A 21,035-nucleotide genomic window follows, 5' to 3' on the forward strand; every position below is an offset into this window, starting at 1 on the left:
GAAACCATAAGTACCAACTTGGAGGGTTATGAGTTAGACCAGGATACTAATGAGGGTGTTCCAGAGATAGGAAATGACACTGTAATCCCCAATCCATCTGAACAGCTACCGGACATTCCATTGAGACTAGTTATATCTACCGAGGAGGAAATGTGTGCCCTGGAGCCTACTCTTTCCCCTAGTTTAATTGATTCATTCAAGGTTGTCTCTTGGAACATAGCGGGGCTAAAGGGTCGAGTTGACTCAGTAGACTGGGCAACTTTTATAGATTCTTTTGATATCATTATTTTCCAGGAGAGTTGGGCCCCTGACCCTATATATCGAGTAGGTTATTTGAACTTTTTTAAACCAGCGATTCAGGGCCATAAGGGGAGAGCCTCGGGAGGACTAGTGGTCTGGGTAAGACAGTCTATTGGGTATAGACCAACTGAACTTACAGTGGCTAGTCCTGATCTATTAGGAATCACGCTCAGTAGGACAGACAAACAGGACATAGTAATTATTAATATCTACGCCCGTGGACGCCCAGGTGGTCGTCGGCCAATTATTATGGAGGATCTAGACCAGTTCCTTGATGAAATAGGAAGGGATAAACTCATTTTCTTAACTGGGGATTTTAATTGTTCATTTGAACCTTTGTTTAGTGTGGGTAAGGATTTGGGGGTCGAGGAAGATGCAGTTTGGGGCGTTCCGCCTTTACTTATAGAAAAGGGTGTGAAGGCCACCGAAGCTGCACTTCTCTGGTTAGGGCTGTGTCTGGAACGAGGTTTCAGAGCTGTAAATGGGCTTACGCAATCTGATAAGGCAGGAAACCCCACCTTCAACAATGGGGTCTGCATGAGCAGAATAGACTATATTTTGATTAAAATAGAATTCTGGTCACTAGTGACTGACATGGTGGTAGTAGCACGACCAGAGAGCGACCATAATCCCCTTTCGCTAACCTTGAAGATTGATGGGAATAGAGGCGAACCTCTTAAAAACCTCTGTCTAACGTCTGAAGCTATTCTGACCAATGACAGAAGAAGAGTTAGATGGTCTAGGGTACTTGAAGACCCCTCCATTCTAAATGGTATAGAACATGAAGCCTTGGCTGCCCTTAATCAGATGAAAGCCCTCCCATTCCCTTCGGGGGGCATCACTCAGATTAGCGATCTTCATGAACAGTGCTTTTCAAAACTCAAAATTCTATTAACTAAACCCTTTAAATTAAAGAAGGATAAGGTTTCAGGTCATCAAAACACATGGTACAATAAGAGTTGTAGGGAGGCACATAGTAGTTTGATCAAGGCGATTAAAACTCGTGTTATCAGTGACATCAAAATAGCGCGCCAGTTATATAAAAGAGCCCAATGGGCCGCCAAGAAAGAATGGGATGAGCAGCTCTGGTTAGAGCTCCACATGGCGTGCCAGTCATCCAATCAAATTAGGTTTTGGGAAACCGTTAAGTGGGGTCTCAATCCGGATTCCAGAATTCCAGTTAATCATGTCCCCCCAGCCGAGTGGATAACTTTTGACTCCTCCCAGTTTAGAGCTATAACCACGGAGCAACATACAGAGTATATGAAGGAGGAATCTTCATCTTATAACCCTTGCCCTTCCCTAATTTTTACCTATTCAGAGGCAGAGTCAGCCCTTAGTACGGTACAATCTGGGAAAGCACCAGGAATGGATGCAATTCCGGCAGATCTTTTTAAAATTAATTCTCATATCTGGGTTCCCTATATAACCATGCTTATCAATGCCATTGTCAAAGGGGCAAGGATCCCTGTCTCCTGGAAAGGGGCGGAGATTTTACCCATTTTTAAAAAAGGTGACCGATCGGTCCCGGGTAATTACCGCCCGATCAGTTTGATCGACACAATTCAAAAAATAACTGCTAGGATGATCCTTGTAAGAATCCAGGGGTGGATGGAACAGGCTAACATTTTATCACCAATGCAAGCCGGATTTAGATTTGGAACCAGTACAATAGATCAGGTCTTTCGACTAACTATGTTGTACTGGAAGATTGTCCTGATAGGTGGAGGAGCAATTTATGCCGCCTTTTGGATCTCAAGTCGGCCTTCGACCTTGTGCCCAGGGAAAAAATGTGGAACGCTTTCAACTCTATGGACATGCCGTCTGAACTCCTGAACTTAGTAATCAGATTACATGAGGACAATTTTGCCAGGGTGAGATGGGGGAAGCAAGGGCAGGTGACTGACAGCTTCCCAGTAACACGTGGAGTCCGTCAGGGCTGTGTGTTGGCCCCTACCCTTTTCCTCTTGTTTATTAATCAAGTAGTCGAGTTCTTTGATAAGACCCCAACAGATGCACCAAGTTTGGGAGGAACCAGGTATCCGATGCTAATTTTTGCTGACGATACGTTGCTCCTCTCTAAAACTCGAAAAGGGTTACAGACCGCACTCAATAGATTTGATGAGTTCTGCAGGGCTAATGACTTACAAATCAACATTAACAAGACCAAATTTATGGTCTTTAGCAAAAATCGTCCCATCAAAAGCTCAGTTAGTTTAAATGGTGATAGTGTTGAACAAGTCGAGGTAATGAGTTATTTGGGTGTGACTTTAGACTACCGCCTTAGTTGGAAACCCCAGATTGAGGCTTTATACCTTAAATTCGCACGCCTCACTGGTTGCTTAATTCAGGAGCATAAGAAATCCCATACTAAACGTATTGCTCCAGTACTTAAGATCTATGATGCCAAAATTAATGCAGCCGTTCTGTATGGTGCTGACCTTTGGGGTTTTAAAGATTTAACCCTTCTGACCAAAGCTCAAAATAAATCTTTGCGGAATTTGATAGGCCTCCCCAATATACACCCACGAAACCTCTGTTACTAGATTTGGGCGTTAAACCCATTAAAGAGTTAGCCCGGTACAGTTTGGTGGCCTTGTGGCGACGGATTTGGACCTCTCCAGATCTCAGCCTATTTGCCAGCGAACTTGCCGAGATAAAATCAACATTGGGTGCCTCAAAAATTGCATGGCTGAGGGAAGTGAAAATGGTTTTAGAAGAGATGGGCCTTAATCAGCTATGGGTCTGTCCGGGGACTTCCTTGTTCCCTTCTAAACAGGACCTTAAAGATATGTATTGGGCCTCAGTTAAACATTCTTTTGTAGTTCAGTCAGACGATTCCACCAGTTTAACTGGCCTCTTCTTGACCCTTAAAGTGACCCCCTCGTTGGAAACATATTGGGATGTGATCACCAAGACCCTTGACCGGAAACTATACCATCAATTCCGTGTCGGGTCTTTACCCATTAATTCCTTCACTTCCAAGTGGTCCGCCAATTCTTGTGATCATTGCCCCTTCTGTCCAACTTATTCGGAGAGTATGGGCCACTTCCTCTTCGCATGCCCAGCTTATCATGTACCTAGACTGAAATGGCTCAGGCCCACTTGTTGTAGTCTGGGAATTAAAGGGAGTGCCGAAGCCCTGCAGATATTCTACACTAATACCTCTGAGCTGGTAGTAGTTGGCCTTGTCAAATTTCTTGGGTGGGCATGGGTTATTCGCACTAGGAAAACAAATGTATTTTAACCTTAAAATGATTTTATCTTTGAAATGATCTTAACAAAAATGATTGTCAATGTATTTTTGTACTGTTATAAGTCTTTTCATATTGTTTAATATCCCTTTTAAAAGTTGCTGTTAAGATGGCCTTTATGCCAACATTTTATAATTAACGGTCTTGATATTTCTGTCTTTTATGATTTTATTATCAAAATAAAGACTTATGAACTGAGTGGGCATACTTTTAACTTTTAAACAAATGAGTTGCCCATGGCTACTTTGAATGTTGTCTGTGCCCTAACCTTCGAGTACCAGGACGTCAATCCTTACACTGAACCAATACATTGGGATCTCCAACCTGTAGCTACTGAAGATATAATAACAAATAACACAGATGGAGTAGCCGGTGTACCAGGGAGCACCACTGACAGCAGATCACGGGTAAATAATAGCCTAAGTATATTATCCTGGAACCTTGCAGGAATACAGTCTAAACTGCAAGATCCCAAATGGTTTACTACCATGGGTAACATTGATATATGTGCATTCCAAGAAACCTGGGCAAGGTGCACATTAATGGCTATACTCATTGTGTGGATGCTCTCCCTCCAAAAAACGACTGGTAGGGCCAGTGGCGGTTTACTAATATTGGTTAAAAACGACATAGCTTGTAGGTACAAGCAACTCTCTATAAACTCACCTGATATACTGGGTATTGAGCTTACCTTTTCGTCTGGTTTAATTTTGACCCTGCTTAATGTGTACGCCAGGTCTGAATCTTTTAATAGCGAATCTGTAGTAGTTTCACTGTTCGATGACCTAGTGGGAGGTTATCAGGTGAATTCTAAAATCATAGTAGCAGGAGATTTTAATGCTGCGTTCAAACCCTATGCCTTACAAAGTGCTTCCCTTGAAGAAGAAGACGAGATATGGGGTATTCCCAATTTGGTAACAGGCAAACCTGCCCAGCGTCGGTCTAATGTCTCTTTGCAGATTGCTTCCCTAACTGCCGGTAGGAGCATGAGGGCATGTAATGGGAGAACCCCTTCAGATTTAGGAAGGAAGGCTACCTTTAAGAGGGGTGTCTATACTAGTATTATAGACTATATCTTCGTTGATGTTAGAATATGGTCTTTAGTGGAAGACATGTTAATTGAACCAAGGACAGACAGTGATCATAACTCTCGGTTTTTAAAAGTAAAGGGTAAGGACCTGCTTAGGGGTGCTCACTGTTATATTTCTAATCTAACAGAGCCAAGTCCAACTAACAACCATAGGAGAGTTAGATGACCCAAAATTCAAGCCAATCAAGATCTCCATGCAAAAATGTATAAGTCTGTAGCGGCCACCCTATCTAATATGTCTAGTTTTAAGGATAGCTCTGTTCTGTCCAATGCTTTGTATGTCATCGCCGCACACAAAGAACTTTTTGAAGTTTTGCAGCTAGCCTTCCTAAAACCCAGTCGAGCTGGAAAAACTACCAGTGTGAGGGCCCAAAACTGGTTTAATGATGACTGTAAGAGTCCCAAGAAGGCACTACAAATAGCAGTTAGAGGGCGTTCTAGAACAGACTTAATCTCTGCCCGCAACTTCTATAAAGCTGCACTCAGTAAAGCCAAACGTGAACACGCCGACATCAGCTGGAACGACCTCGTTTTAGCAGCAAAAGTAGGAGATTGCCGTAAGTTTTGGCTGATTGTGTCTAAAGGTACTGCGGAGCATCCCACTTTTATTTGCCATCATATTCAGCCGGAGGCTTTGGTGGATAATTTTTCTGGTTTATATTCTGCCGGAAAGGTCAGCGTAGATCCCCACATTGACCAGGCTGTTTTGTTCACAGATATTATTGATTCTGATGGACCCACACATACTCCCTTGCGGAGCTTTAGCCTAGAGGATACTCTGTCAGCAATCCGTAAACTAAAACCGATTGGATCCCAGGGGACTTGTATAAGTCTGAACCAGCGATATGGGCAACATACATAAACCTTCTGTCTAACTGTATATTAGCTGGTGGTGCTATCCCGGAAACTTGGAGGGGGCAGAGGTAATAACCATTTTCAAGAAGGGCAATCCTGCTATCCCCTCTAATTATAGACCCATCAGTCTGATAGACAACCTACAGAAGGTTTTTGCTAGACAAGTTTTAGATAAACTCCAAGATTGGATGGATGATAACATGATACTGTCCTCAGCCCAAGCGGGTTTTGGGGCAAAAATTAGCACGTGCGACCAAGCTTTTAGATTTTCCCTGTTGGCGTGGAAGTACATGCTACTTAGGAAACAGCGGCTTTATGTGGCTTTTGTGGACCTGCAAGCTGCTTTCGACTTGGTACCACGTAACCTGCTGTGGAAGACTATGCTTGCCCAAGGAGCCCCGGCTGATTTGGTGACCATGATTGCCAGGTTGCATAAGGATAATTATGCTCAGGTCAGGTGGGTGGTAAAAGGGGAACTGACAGAAAGGATTCCAATCGAACGTGGGGTACGCCAAAGGTGCGTCCTTGCTTCCACATTGTTCTCTTTGTACTTTAATGATGTGGTGAGCTGCTTAATGGATTGCATAAATGACGCCCCTTGTCGAACAGTGCAAAAGTACCCATCTTACTCTTCGCGGAGGATTCGCTATTAATATCCACTACCCCCATGGACTTACAAGTTTTATTGAACAAATTCCTGAGTTTTTGTAAGGAGAGGAAACTGGAACTGAACACCATGAAAACTAAATTTAAGGTGTTCGGTAAAACAAGGGGTGGTATAGGAGAGGTTAAGATCACACATGAACCTCTGGAACGTGTAAAAGACTTTGATTACTTGGCATAGGCTTAAATGAGTTGCTTAGCTGGAATTATCAGCTGAGGAAGAGCTACTTAACCGTATGCCAAAGATCTAAGTCAGTATTAAAATTTTTTAAACAATCCTACACCCAACCCCTCTCCCTGGCCCTTGAAATATATAGTGGAAAAGCACAGAAAGGAGCTCTGTATGGAGCGGAGATCTGGGGATTTACTACTGTAAACCAGCTAACGACGTGCAAGAACAACTTTGCAAGGGCTCTGATTGCACTACCCGTCACAACACCGCTTTCCCCACTCTTTTGTGACCGTGGGCTAAAAAGAATTGGTGATCTGGCTGCCCTGAAACCCCTAATTTATTGGATGCGCCTATGGACTACTCCCCAATTAACTGAATATCGTAACTTGTTACAGCAGGTCCTGGCGCTGAACAGGGCAAAACAACTCCCATGGTTCAAGCATATCGCCAAATGGTGCTAGTTATTGAACCTAGCGGGCTTATGGGAGCGCCCAGAACGGTCCACCGAACGTGACATTCTGTCCCTTGAAGCTACTTATTGGAAGGTGGTGGGGGAGCACTACATTCATAATCCAACTAGCGGACAGCTAACAGCAAATTTTTTAATCATAAAATCCTGCTCCTCATTTGAACCATTCCTTGACCTGAATTTGCCTTCTCCTGCTAAAAGCCTATATATCAGGTTCAGGTATGGTAACCTGTTACTGAAATTTCCAGGGGAAAGAGGAGAGGGACCTAGTAATAGACACCTGCCCGGCATGCTGCGAAGCTGACGAAACCGAAGAACATATATTGTTTGTCTGCCCCAAGTACAGGCAGCTACGCAGGAGATGGATTAGACCTCTCTGCCTCAACATGGGTGTTAGGAAGTACCAGATCGAGTTTAGAATCTTTAAAGCAGACACTTCCGGACCAATTGTTGTTTTCCCTAAGTCGCTTTATTTCCACTTGTTTTATTTTCTCATGAAATACATGTATTTTCCCCCCTAGTTGATTTATATGGTTTATCTTTGACATGTTTGGTGGTAGTATTGCTCATTTGCTCCCCTTACTAAGCATGGCCAGATTGATGGTACATGTTTTCATGTTCTTCAATTAATTAGATACGTTATTTGTATCAGAGATTGTAATGGTTTAATACTTTTTTAATTGTAGATATATTTATGTGTTTATACTTTGTATACTTTGTTTTTTTTAACAAATGACCGAATAAAGATATATATAATATGATATGATAGAATATGGCCTCTTCCACACAGCGTCGGAGGCATAGTGGATCTTCTCTACGCCCAATCTTATTGAGGGTGATCCTGGTTAAATAAGGTCTGTGTAAAATCTTGAGTTGGATAAAGCGGAGTTTTAGTGGGATAGCCGCTTCATGTGGGGAAATTAGTGCAGTTTGGCATTCCTCCTTTTCAAGTGGCCCTAGTTCAGCTTGCCATTTTTCTCGGAAACGTTGGAGTGGGTCGGGTAAATTGTTGCTCATTTTCATATATGTCAACGATATGGCTTTTTCCTTAAGGGTTCTGATAGTAATCTATCTTCTAAAAGGAAAGCCTCCGGTATATCCCCTGGTGTGGAAATTGTGGCAGTCAGGGCGTAGCGGATTCGTAGGTATTGAAACCCTTCCCTCTGGTCCAAATCGTTTTCTTTTTGCAGTTCAGAGAATTTTAACATTTTCCCCTTTTTTCATAGGTCAGAGAAAGACAGATTTAAACTCCCACAAAATTATGCGGAGAGGCAAATGTAATCCCAAAAAGGTACCAATGGAGGGATTCTGGCAGTGAGTCCACAGCGTTATGACAAAACAAAGAAAATATTATAAAGAAAGCATTATGTAGAAAATAAAATGAAGGAAATTAAAAATGGGAAAAAAAGGATAACAAAGAATTTCCATTGTGAGAGATAATTAAGTAAATATATTAAATGTGGGAAGCATGTTATTGTCGGTATGAATGTTTCCGCGTTGTACAATCACATTTAAATTAAGGGATATGATTACAATGAGGGATGTTTGAAGGGATGAATTTTGCTGGGTTATGTTAATATTAGGGTTGTGTTGAAGATTGTGTGAGAGACAGAGTTAGAATTAAGGTTAGGGTCGTAGTTAGAGTTGTAGTTAGAGGAAGTGCAGAGTTAGCATTAGGTTTACTATAAGGGTCAGAGTTATTTTGAAGGCTATGATTGCGCTGAGGGTTATGTTAGCATTAGGGTTATAGTTAGGATTATGCCTAGTATCAGGGCCGGAAAGGCCGTAGCGGGCACCCTGCGTTTTCCCAGTGGCCCTAATGGGTGGGAGTCGGTTTTGGATCCATTGGGCCGGTTTTGCAGCAGTGCTGCAATATCATCCCCCTAAAACAAAAGCAGGCACAGTGGTTCTGACTAGCACCCCGCCCCCCTCTAACCCTGCTACCATGGTCGGATCGGCAGATTGCCAGGGCTGGTTGCTGTTCCCACTCCGGCCATGCTTAGTATCATATTTAGCGATCTGACTAGATAGACGGGGTTGTATATCAGAACATCTACATCAAAAATATAGACTAGCCAAAATATTGTGGCAAAAATATAGAAATGAAGAATGTCATTAAGGAAAGGTAGTGTGTAAAGGTAAGTATAGATTTACTATTCTTAACTCCACATCCACCTACCTTGAAGACGTATATTGTCAAGCACAAAAATGTGGACTTAATTATAGTACACCTCTAATCACTTATATAGAGACAACTTCTGCATGCATGTTTTGGCAAGTCGTTTACACTCTATTTTCTGATGTGCAATCCCTCTGCAGTCCATGTTGTTATTAGGGTAAAGACAGGGCCACTGGAATTATGCGGCAGGAGAAGGTCACATTTTGCGGCAGGGTTCAGTAAATTATGTGTCAAGAAAAGGCACATTATGTGGTCTAATGTGGCCCATTTTGTAATAATATTACTTCATTATTTAATTATTTCTAAACTTGATAAGACTGTATGGGCATTGGTTGCACCTCATTAGTACCGGTTTAACACCCAAATATAGCAGAATTAACATAAAGGGAGTTCTACTGTGCAGCAAAATGCGTTGCTGCATTTTTTAGTAACTGCTGAATCATTTGAGCTAGAAGCAAATTTCTTTTTGTTAAAACTGCAGATTATGCAGCAGATGATGGGCTATGTGGCAAACATGGCAAATCTATAATCATATAAAAATCGCTGCAGCCACACAATCGCATAATTCCAGTGCCCCTGGGTAAAGGTTAACAATGGGGTTTTCAGCACGGTCTGAGTTATTGTTAAGATTTTGGCTAGGATTAGGGAGGTGGTTATGAGTAGAGTTACATTTCAGGCTATTTCAAATTTTTTTTAAATCACATATATAAACAGCATTATAAATTAGGCAGGGCGAGTGGCATTGAAAATAAATTTTGTTTTCATATAATTTTTTTCAACCAATTAATTTAATTGAAATGCACATTTTGGTTCAAGTTACAGTAAAGTCTGGCTTGTACATTAATCTGGCATTCAATGTAAAAATGCCTGTAAAAATGTATCTCTCACAAATGTATTGAGATACAATGACCGAGATCTGGGTCTTGCCATGATGGGACTGAGACAAATGGTGCACCCTTGAGCTCTGCTCCACTCGACGGGGCGACCACCCAAGGTCACTGAAGCAGATGAGATTAGATAGCATGATTCATATTTAGGGAGGATGGTTTGCTCAACCTCTTGCTGCAGTGAGTTTGCAGGACAGCATCACTTTTTGTGATGCTGGATACTACTCCCCCTGGGCTCACAGCTTACTGGACTTTGGGCACAGCTTTAACTTGCCTACCGGTTTGTGTCCCTATCACCCTCCCCCTCCTCTTGCCATGCCGTGTCTCTAACCCTCCCCATCTCTGTCCCTCCTCCACTCTCTGTCTACTTCCCCTGCTCCTACCCCCCACTCCCTGGAATATCGCCCCTTGCCTGCTTTCACCACCTAACCCCCTGTCCTTTTGTCGCCTTTGACTAAGCACTCCTTCTCCCCTTTTTGGGGACAGATCCAAGTTATATACTCTGGAGTCTCAGCATACCCGCTGAGAGAGTCCACAGCGCCAAGGGAGCCACTCAAAATTGAGGTATGGTATGGCACCCCTTTCCAAAGCACTCTCTCTCCCCTTTTTGGGGAAGGATCCAGTAAATAGGCCTTGGAGTCTCAGAGACCCCTCTGAGAGAGTGCACTGCGCTTAGGGAGCCTCTCGCAACAGAGATAGGGAAATAATACCACTCCCCCTGGGTTCACAGCTTCTGGACTATGGGCACAGCTTTGGCTCGTCTACCGGTTTGTGTCCCTGTCACCCTCCCCCTCCTCTTGCCATGCCGTGTCTCTAACCCTCCCCTCTTCTTTCCCTCCTCCGCTCTCTGTTTACTTCTCCTGCTCTTACCCCCCCCACTCCCCTGAATATATCCCCTTGCCAGCTTTTTCCCCTACCTATATTTTCCTTTTTGTTTGTCTCAACCTTACTTGTAACTAAAATTGCCATGCTCTAATAACTGTGTAGCCTTTGTAAAGCTGTAACTTGCAATTTATTGTCTGATACCCTTGTAAAGCGCTCTGATACCTCCGGGTCTAGCCAGCGCTATATAAAACCTTAAATAAATAAATAAGGACAGTATGCGTCTGTTCCATGGTGCAAGTGTAACTCTGAACCAGCATGACCAGATAAAAAGAGGAACTCAACTTGATGTGTCACAGAGTTTCTGGAGCTAAAGCGGGGTTTTTATCCATAGGGCTTCTGTTCCCTCGTCATTGGGCCCTGCACCTGAATCAGTTGAAACTTTATGCCACTGAACGCGCAATGTCAATCCACCCAGAGTTAGTTGCACCACTAAACAGGGCCAGTAAGGGTGACCTCCAGACAGGATGGGGAGGGAATCCTGCTGGTTTTCCAACTACCACAGTCAACTTTTGACTCCTCATCCCAATGACGAAATCTAGGTTCTCCTAGGGTTATTAGGATGACCTATAGATATGCACGCTCACTAAACAGTTTTATAATTTACAAATAATTGTGTAAGCATACACCATATGACTGTTCTCTAAACACAATCAATTCATGAAGTGTATGTGGGTCAGCTGCTTCACATGTGGCTTAAAGGCAGAGTGCTGGAAGGTATTAAACATGAGTTAAATGAAGTGGGATGGTAGAGATTGAAAAAACAACAACATTACATAGCAAGTTGGGCTTGCATAAGAAGTCACCCAGAGTGGGTGAAACATCTCCCCTCCTGCATCACGGAAAAGGTAGCTGGTGAAGGTGTACAGTACTGGGAAGTGAACATGCCCTTGTATTTCGTTCTCCTACACGAGTGATACCATTGCACCTAAACCTACTGAAAAACTATACAAGCAGTTTTAATTCTCACCACTAGGTGCAGTAGATACCCAAAGTGGGAAAATGAGAGAAAGCATTAGAGACATATTTATTACTCACACTCCATGCATAAGGGCACAGAAACTATGTTCACACCAGATAATACTTGATATGCGTCCACAGCGGTCACTACAGGCCTGAGTGGCAGTATGGCCAGTGGTTAAGAATCCAAATTATGAGGCAAAACTGCATTTTCAGCCCAAAGCTCCACTGTTTTTAATTGGCTGCCGGGGATCAGCCACTGTTTGTAGGCACACTGTGATAGGATGTTGCAGGGACAAGCACCAGTGCAGGTAAAGGTAACCCAGAGCAGGTACTCACGTTTGGCGGGCAGCAGGTAGCCGCAGGTGATCTTGGCCTTGCCGGTCTCACAGCCGTTCAGGGTGCCGCACTCTTCCTTCAGCAGGGGTCCAGCTGCCTGGTGGGTGCAGCCGTCCACTGGAGAGGGTGAAAAAGACAGGGTGGCGTTAACCAATGAGGCACAAGGAAAGACTTAAACGTCATTGTGCTAAACCAAGCAGCGAAAGCAGGCACATGCATTCAGTTAGCAAAGAATAAAACCACAGGACTGCATCAAGAGGTCCTATCAATTCAGCACTACTCTCAAACACAGGCCAAAGAAGGATGCACTGAATAGGAGTCGACTAAAACTGCAGCCTATACCATTTACAGGCAGGGCCAGTTTAACAATATAAGGCGGCACCTAATGAGCTAACAGAAGGGAGTGCAACATTGCAAGAATCAAATATGGTCAATTGTTGGGGACGAGGGGGATTGTCACTCTTCCTAGGGCACAAGAAATACTGCACTGGCCTTTTACAGGCTCTGGCAGGATTTTTTGGGTTCTACATCACAGGCTGAGGAATAATATCTTGGCAGAGGCTTTAAAGAGCATGGAAGCATAAAGGCCACAGAAGTGCTCCTCAAAGCAGGCATAAAGAGCAGCAGGGACTGCAGGCTCTGAAATGATTCATCTCCCAGATACTCAAGAGCGCCACTGACTAATGCCCTACAGGCCCAAGGAAGTTGCATGGTCCACAGGCCTGAGAGTGGTCTTGAGTGCAGTCAAGCACAAGTCAACTTCACTGGAAGCCCATCAAGACATATATCTAAGGCCCTCTGCTTATGCCATAAAGTAATATTTGTGCTGTCACCAACTTACATGTTCTCTCTTTTCACCGGGTATCAACCTAAATGTCAAGATTAATTTAGCCACATTTTTCTCCTAAAAATTGTGTTCATTTTATGTAACTTCTACCTCGTTGAATTATTTGCTTCTTTTTAACAGTGTTGTTGTGTATTCTCAATTCATTGAGTTACATGTGTTTAATGTAAATTGTAAATGTGTATTATTATTTCAATGTGTTTTAATAATTTGTGAATAAAATTGAACTCCCCCTTTTTTACAAAAAAACAATGTTTTAGCTCAGTTCATTTCGACCTCTCGTTACGCTCTGTTGCCTAGATTGATACATATCAAATTATTTGCTTTTCCCTGGTCTAGGAACTCTATTTCCATGCACTCAGGGGGTCCTTGATAAATATTGACGCAATCAACCTAAATGTCTACACCCAAACAATGCTAATCTCCTCCTTGTCCCCAGATTCATTAAAAGTCGTAGTGGGACTGGAGATTCCCAGTATCCACCTCCAAGGCTTGGAATAACCTGCCTTCGACTCCACTTCATCACCTGTTTGATCACATTCATAAAACTTCTTAGAAGCTATGTGTTCTAAGAATAACCTTGCTGGAATCTCTCTGTGAGGCCTGCCAGTGACTGGAGATACTGGGCCTCATTTATTAGGTTTTGACATAGGGCAGCATCGCACACCTTACTTTTGCACTGCTCTACAGCAAAAGAAAAGGGCAGGAATGTGCAGTATCTATCAGATGCAGCCCATTCCTGTCCTTTTCCCCTGCACACAGTAGGCTGCCGTGCGATAACTAAACCTGGGCATAGTTCGTGGAGTTTTGCTATGTGGGACTCCGCGAAGTTACAAAAAATCTCTACGAAGTTCCGTAAGTGGCGGAGTGTAGTGCAAACTGCTGTTCGCACTGGTCTTCCTGCTGCTTGGGTAGAAATTCTACCCGAGCGTCAGCTCGCGCTCACGAACTGACCGTTCGCGAGCGGGGGGAAAACTCTGCTGCACTACGCGAAGCAGAGCTTTCTGCACTCCGTGAGCTACGCGGAGTGCGGAGTACAGAAAACTCTGCAAACTCCATGAACGGAGCAGAGTTCACCGCCCAGGCCTAGCACAAACGCAGACACCTTTGCATTATGGTGCAAGGGTGCCTGCGTTGCAGGGATAGTTATTTTTGTGCAGGAAGGGATACCTTCCTGCACAAAAACAGTCACAAGAGGCTTTTACCTCTTTATATGTGTGCTGCATTCACACACAGTAAAAAGGAAAAATGAGGAGAAATAAAGATATTTCTCCTCGTTGTGCCTTCCTTACGCCTGCCATGGGGAGGCGTACGTTTTTGGCGCTGCCTTAGCTGCCTTAGAGTTGCGATTTCTCGTAAATCTGGGGCAGTGTCAAAAAGCCATGGATGTTGCTGAGAACGCCCCCAGCAACACCCATTGCACGCCCCTTTAACTCAGAAAACTGCGTTAAAGGGAACAATATTTACGAGGCAGCATTAAGCCAAAAAAAGAGGCTTAGTGCTGCCTCATAAATATGGAGCAGGCTCCTGCGCCACAGAATATCACAAAAAGTGACATTCCAGTGCCGGTGGAGGGGGGGGGGAGCAAGGGGCCTCATAAATGCGGCCCACTATTTCTCCATAACTGCGGACCTGACAAATTACAAATCATCATCAAGTGTATGATCGGTGGGTAAAGACCATTACAGCTGAAGATAATTTACACTGTGGAGGGATTCTGAGCCATAGGTGCAAGAAGTCTTGCGACTAATAACAATTCGTAGTGTTAGAATATTTATAATTTCACATAATGGCAATATCTGTGGCATCAGCGGCACAAAGTCAGAAAGCTATACATTCAAACCTGCTTGGAACCCTGTTTTATGGGGCCGTGACCCAAAATGCCATGAGGCCTCCAGAAATATTATGGGTGCTCCCTCTGGATACTCATGCAGAAGGCCCAACCTCACCGTCCTGGTCTTTGGGCTCTTTTACTTGTAATGAAAGAGTGGGGGTATTAGAGCAGGAAGTCTCACTTACACAGCACACAAGCTGTGATGCGAAACATACTGTTCACTATTCAGTCCGCATCATGCCATTGGTTGTTTACGTTGTCACTTTCATTTGCAATCTTTAGATTTCTTAGCTCCTTTAGGCTTCTCTTCCTTTCTTGTGTTAGTTTCCCCCTGGAGCATGGACCAAGTTCTTCCTGTCTTTACTCTTCCTCGTTTTTTGCAACGCATTATGTTTTTTTAAATAAGCTTTTTGGTATTATTCCTGAACATCCAATGTGTTTTCCTACTTTTAACACTGGCATACGGCTTCTTTTTTTATGTTGCTTTCACCCTATCTGCCGCCTCTATCAACACCTTAGTTACTTATGTCTACAATTGTACTACTCTACCCCATGCTACTCTACGTTATTCCACTAAACCCCACTCCAGGTTAAGACACCCTACTCTAAGCCACTCCACTCTACACCACCCCACTTCACACAATGCCATTCAGCAGCACTCTATGCCAATCTAATCCATGACACTTTAGTCTACACCACTCCACACCACTCTACTCTATGCCACTTCACTCTGTTCTATTCTACTCAATGCCACTCCACCAAACTCTATTCTACACCACTCTACTCTATTCCACTGCACTCCACCCCATTCCATTCTGCTCAACACCACCCTACCTACACCACTTCACTCTATTCCACTCTACTCTACCCCACACCACTAACTTATTGCCTTGATGAACATCAGCCACGCTGCTGTACAACATGGCTAAAAGACATTAGCACAGTCAAATGTTCTCACACAGCAGGGCCGGACTAGCCATAGCGGACACCGGGCAATCCCCTGGTGGGCCGCATGGGTGGGGGCCGGTTTTGTTACAGGGCCGTTTTTGCAGCAAAATTGGCCCTGTAACAAAAATGGCCAAAAACCGGCCCTGGCAAAGAGCTCGGCGGCACCTCCAACCCCCCCTCCCCCCCCCCCCCGAGTGGGGAGGGTGGCGGCGAGCACTTTGCCATGGCCGGTTGTTGTTCCCAGTCCGGCCCTGTCACACAGGTAAGGCCTATTTGCTTTGCCACTGCGTGTTTAAATAGAGATAGAACATATTTTGCGTGTATTTTGTTATGCTTTTTTTTTTTTATTAGTTGGTCAATTGTCACGTGTTTCTTTCTGCAGTTAGCTAGCTATACCCTTGAGCATTTTCACAGCTTTGTACAAATAGTAGGTAATAAAAGGAGAGCAAACACCTTGGGTCATGTATTTTGTTCCACAGTCATTACCTGCCTGGCAGTGTCTTCATCCACAAACATGCAAACAGAAGGCAAGAAGGACGAACACAGGGCTAGACCAGTAAAACACATAAATATTCCTACAAACGATAACAGTGCGGGTGAGACAGGTTTGTTCTCTCAGAAAAGAGATGAGCGCTCCCTGGTACATTATGAGCCTCTCTCTCTCTTGTAGCTAACAGTTCTCCGACTTGCTTACTCTTTTAGAAACATCATATATCTCCCTAGCACAAAGGGAGAGACACGTTTTTATTACCACTCTATGATAATGAGGACGCCACAATGTACACAGCAAATATATCAAGGTGGGCACCTGACTTCTGCTTCTCCTAGGAGCCAGCCGTGGCCCGTGCAGGTAAGAGTGGTGGGGCCCGTGGGGGTGGGGTCGGGGAGGGGATTTCAAAAGATGATGATGAGGGAAAATTAAATAAATAATTAATTTTTACTTGTCATCTGACGTCCCCCCCCACCACCGCTCTTACCTGCACGGGCTTCGGCTGCCTAGAAGCTAGGGGGGGGGGGGGGGGAGGGGGGTATGGGGGTTTGAGGAATTTCGACAGATGATGATGAGGGAAAATTAAATAAATAATTAATTTTTACTTGTCATCTGACGACCCCCTCCCCCCACCGCTCTTACCTGCCCGGGCTGCGGAAGCCTAGAAGCTAGCTTAAGGTTGAGGGTCACTGTGTTCCTTCTGCAGAGACAAGCCACATGCTAAGGAGACTCTTCAAATGAGGCAAGGGAGGTGACTCAGGTTTTATCTATGAACAGGACCCAGGGACACCTAAGAGACCCTAGCTCAGGGTAGTAAAACTTTGGGAATCTCTAATGCACCCACAAACCACTGTGTCTTTAATTGAGTAAATAAAACCAACCATCTGATTGATGAATCACTGAAACTGCAGGACCCCCGCCCTCTAGATACCTTCTTGGTCTTCTTTTAGAAGAAGCAATTGGATGTCTCCGGCACTCATTATGAGTACTTATCTTGATGTATTTGAGTTATCAGTTACACTGTGGCATTTTTTTTCAGGCTATGCTGGCGTGTATCCTTGGAGAATGTCATTCCTGTGCAAGGTTCATTGCCCAGTTCATTTATTCCAGGCTTCTCCAATGACCAGCTCACCAGTAGATCTCCAGCTATCTGTAAGTAGCTCTCCTGTGTGCAGCCATCCAGCTAATTTAGAAGCTTTTGCTTGGTTGAATGAATATATGTATGCCATATGTATATACGTATATATGTATACCAACATTGAAAAGTGTGTATTCCAGATGAAAATTTGGGTGATGTCAGAACTCATGAGCTGATGTTTGGAGAAGAATGGCTGCAGTTCCAAAATATATTTAAATCTGGTATTTGAGTGGCAAAATCAAACAGTCTTGGGGAGACCTATTACTAATTTGATTAACTTGGTGCTAGGGCATTGCAGATATGCCTTTCATGTATTACCCATGTAGAGGTATTCCACATTAACAAAGCATGTTTTACATTGCTGCTGGCAACCGTACCTGATGCACTTAGGTGATCACAGTCGGTAAACTTCATAAGGTGGCCACTAATGCTTGAGCATTCCAACGGTATGTCATACAGGTGACATAAAAACACGGTTTGAGCATTCCAAAGTATGTCATACAAGAGACATAAAGACACGGTTTGAGCATTCCAAAGTATGGCATACAGGTGACATAAAGACACGGTTTGAGCATTCCAAAGTAAGGCATACAGGTGACATAAAAACACGGTTTGAGCATTCCAAAGTATGGCATACAAGAGACATAAAGACACGGTTTGAGCATTCCAAAGTATGTCATACAAGAGACATAAAGACACGGTTTGAGCATTCCAAAGTATGGCATACAGGTGACATAAAGACACAGTTTGAGCATTCCAAAGTATGGCATACAGGTGACATAAAAACACGGTTTGAGCATTCCAAAGTATGTCATACAAGAGACATAAAGACACGGTTTGAGCATTCCAAAGTATGGCATACAGGTGACATAAAAACACGGTTTGAGCATTCCAAAGTATGGCATACAGGTGACATAAAAACACGGTTTGACCATTCCAAAGTATGGCATACAGGTGACATAAAAACACGGTTTGACCATTCCAAAGTATGGCATACAGGTGACATAAAAACACGGTTTGAGCATTCCAAAGTATGGCATACAGGTAACATAAAAACACGGTTTGAGCATTCCAAAGTATGCCCACCAAGATGGCATCTTAACAACCAAAATTCATCCTCCTTTAATAGAACTCAACTGCTAGTTCCACAATACAGAAAAATAAGTATAAGTTACAGTAAACACTCGGCAAATTCGGCATGCCTCTTCCATCTGGAGCCCGTACTATGAAACTCCCACTGTAGGCAGCCCAACCTTAGCATGAATATAGTGATTATGTGTTATAGTTTTAATCTGAGAAGCGTTACTGCTTGAAATAAAACGACGTGCCTTCACTAAGGGGGCTTTAATTGAGCTGGGTCTATCCGGGACTCACACCCGGTAATGATTAAAAATGGACATTGGAGCGGGTCCCTCTCGGGCTCTATACCATTGTCCATAACCTCACTGGTAAAAACATTGATCGATTTGTGAACATGGAATGTAATAAACGTTAAAATAATCCATATCAGCAGTTTAGTTCCTGTTTATATTGTTCTACTTAATCTTGGAATCCCTAAGAGTATTAACTATTTCCAGGATTTATTTTTGTATTTTGTTTATTGTAGCACATTACTCTCGATAGCATGTCATCATAAACAGCCAACTATGTATGACTGACAAAGCCATTAGTCCTGGCTGATTTTAGGTGTATGGATTTTGTTGTGTCATATATCTGAATACAATAAAAGAAAGCTCATAGAGGCACCAAAACACCAAATTACCAGTCGGGTGACACACTATGAGAATCACAGAATTTTAGTTTATGTTTTTAAGCCACGCCCTTAATTAGGTAGGCCATGTCCCTTTTAGAGATCGCCCCCACTTTAAGCCCTAGCCTTCACATTATCATGTTCAACTGGAAAAACAGACCTAATGCCGTCAGTTGCTAGCAACTGTGACCTGACATTCCTGAGTCCCTGTGTGACATCCTCACAAGAAGTCTTTTTCCGAATCATATCCAACTGTCAGCACACAACAGACAACCAGTCCATATTACATTAGTTATCAAGCACACATGTAGAGTTCTTAGAAAAGGTTGGTACTTGGCATGGGGGAAAGATTTAGATTCCCTTTTCTCAGAAAGACAGGTTTGCCAGTGCACGCCATTTTGGCCAATTTCACGCAAGAATCCTCAGTGGAGTTATACTGGATTTAGGCAGACTTTATGATTCTACTGATAACTGTTGCATCAGTCATAGTGTGTCAACCATTTCACAATTTCACCCAGCTGCAACATGGCATTGCATCCCATTAGGAGCAAGAATTGTGTTTCTATAGTTAGTGCATGGGAACTATTATGGCTGGGAAACGTCGTTTACAACGCGGTCGTTACATCGCGATGCCATTACATCGCGGTTTTTAGAACGCAAGTCGTTACAACGACTTGCGCTGGATGGCGCTCTAGGACAAGGAATAGTATAATTTACTATCCAACACCTTCCCTACTGTATGTAGACTGGAGTTGGAATAGTAAATTATACTACTCCTAAGTCCAGCGCCCTCCAACGCAAGTCGTTGTTACGACTTGCGTTGTAAAAACCGCGATGTAATGGCATGCAATGTATTAGCATGCGTTGTAACGTCATACAACCATTATGGCTAGATAGCAATATACATCTTCTACAGCTGACACCGTACCTCCCACTGGACACAAATTTTCATGATACAATTGATTGTCTACATGAGATCTTTATACTGAGTTTAATATTGGACACTGCAACTCCCTTACATTTCTGCTTAATTCTGGAACTCAGTGTCCTCATTGGGAAAAACTGGACTTCATTATCACTAACAAGCAATTAGGAAATCCATCTATGCTAAAGACTTTTTTCAATTATAGACTGACATTTATATTGATGGATCAATTAACTAACTTTACCTCAATCGACTTTGAGTAATGATCAGTTAAAGTAAAAATATAACATTTGCACCCTAACATATTCCATGAAATCGATTGCTACCTTTTCCCAGGGCCTCTCAAGCCCCAATGCCTTTGAAAATGGAGTTGGTGAACTTTAGCACAGTTGTCTGCAATACAACAAATAAACACTCTACCAGAATCTCAATATCGGTATGGATAGCAGGTTATCAAAACGTCAACCTCAATTCAAACCCTAGTGCGTTTCATCTGCTAAATACACTAACTTGTCATAAATTAAATCTGGGACACCAACCCACCCAAAATGCACAACTATCTGTTTACTAGACAACTCCTTCTTTCTTTCTAGAATGCCTGAATAATCCTCGAACTGACATTTTCTCTTGCTAACCTATTTTTACCAGCTATACCACACAGCATATACTCATCCTGTTGTAACATCAGTGGCGGCTCCTCCTCTAAGGCGGAGGAGCGTCGCTCCACTGCTTTCAACAGTAGAAATAAAGGAATTGGTTGTTATTATCATTTTATGTGTTCCTGCTGCAGGTTGATGGGCGGAGCTTCTCTGCTCTACTTTCGGAGCAGGGGCGGAGAAGTGGCACCCTCCTAAGTGCGCAATTACTGGCAGGCCCACTTTGGTCGGCCAAACAGTCATGCGCACTTTGCATGTTCTCCATGCAGGCTGCATTACAGCCTGCGTGGAGAACATGCCCAGGCCCCCATTCCCTGGCTGAGCACCGTACCACGGCGCTCACACCAATAACAATGCTGCACCTTTCTGATTGGTCAGGGGAGCCTGGGTGCTTACCAAA

The 21,035-nt window shown here is 43.4% G+C and overlaps 1 protein-coding gene across 1 annotated transcript in view; it reads right to left on the minus strand.

Moving 5' to 3' along the window:
* LOC144783220 (ADP-ribose glycohydrolase MACROD1-like) overlaps positions 1–21,035 on the minus strand; it is a 1,309,783-nt gene that overhangs the window by 789,012 nt on the left and 499,736 nt on the right. The window contains exon 3 of the mRNA XM_078662310.1: positions 12,051–12,167. Coding sequence (XP_078518436.1) covers positions 12,051–12,167 — 117 coding nt within the window. The remainder of the gene's footprint in view (positions 1–12,050; positions 12,168–21,035) is intronic.

The sequence above is a fragment of the Lissotriton helveticus genome, chromosome 9 (assembly GCF_964261635.1).
Source record: "Lissotriton helveticus chromosome 9, aLisHel1.1, whole genome shotgun sequence".
Classification (NCBI taxonomy): Eukaryota; Metazoa; Chordata; class Amphibia; order Caudata; family Salamandridae; genus Lissotriton; species Lissotriton helveticus.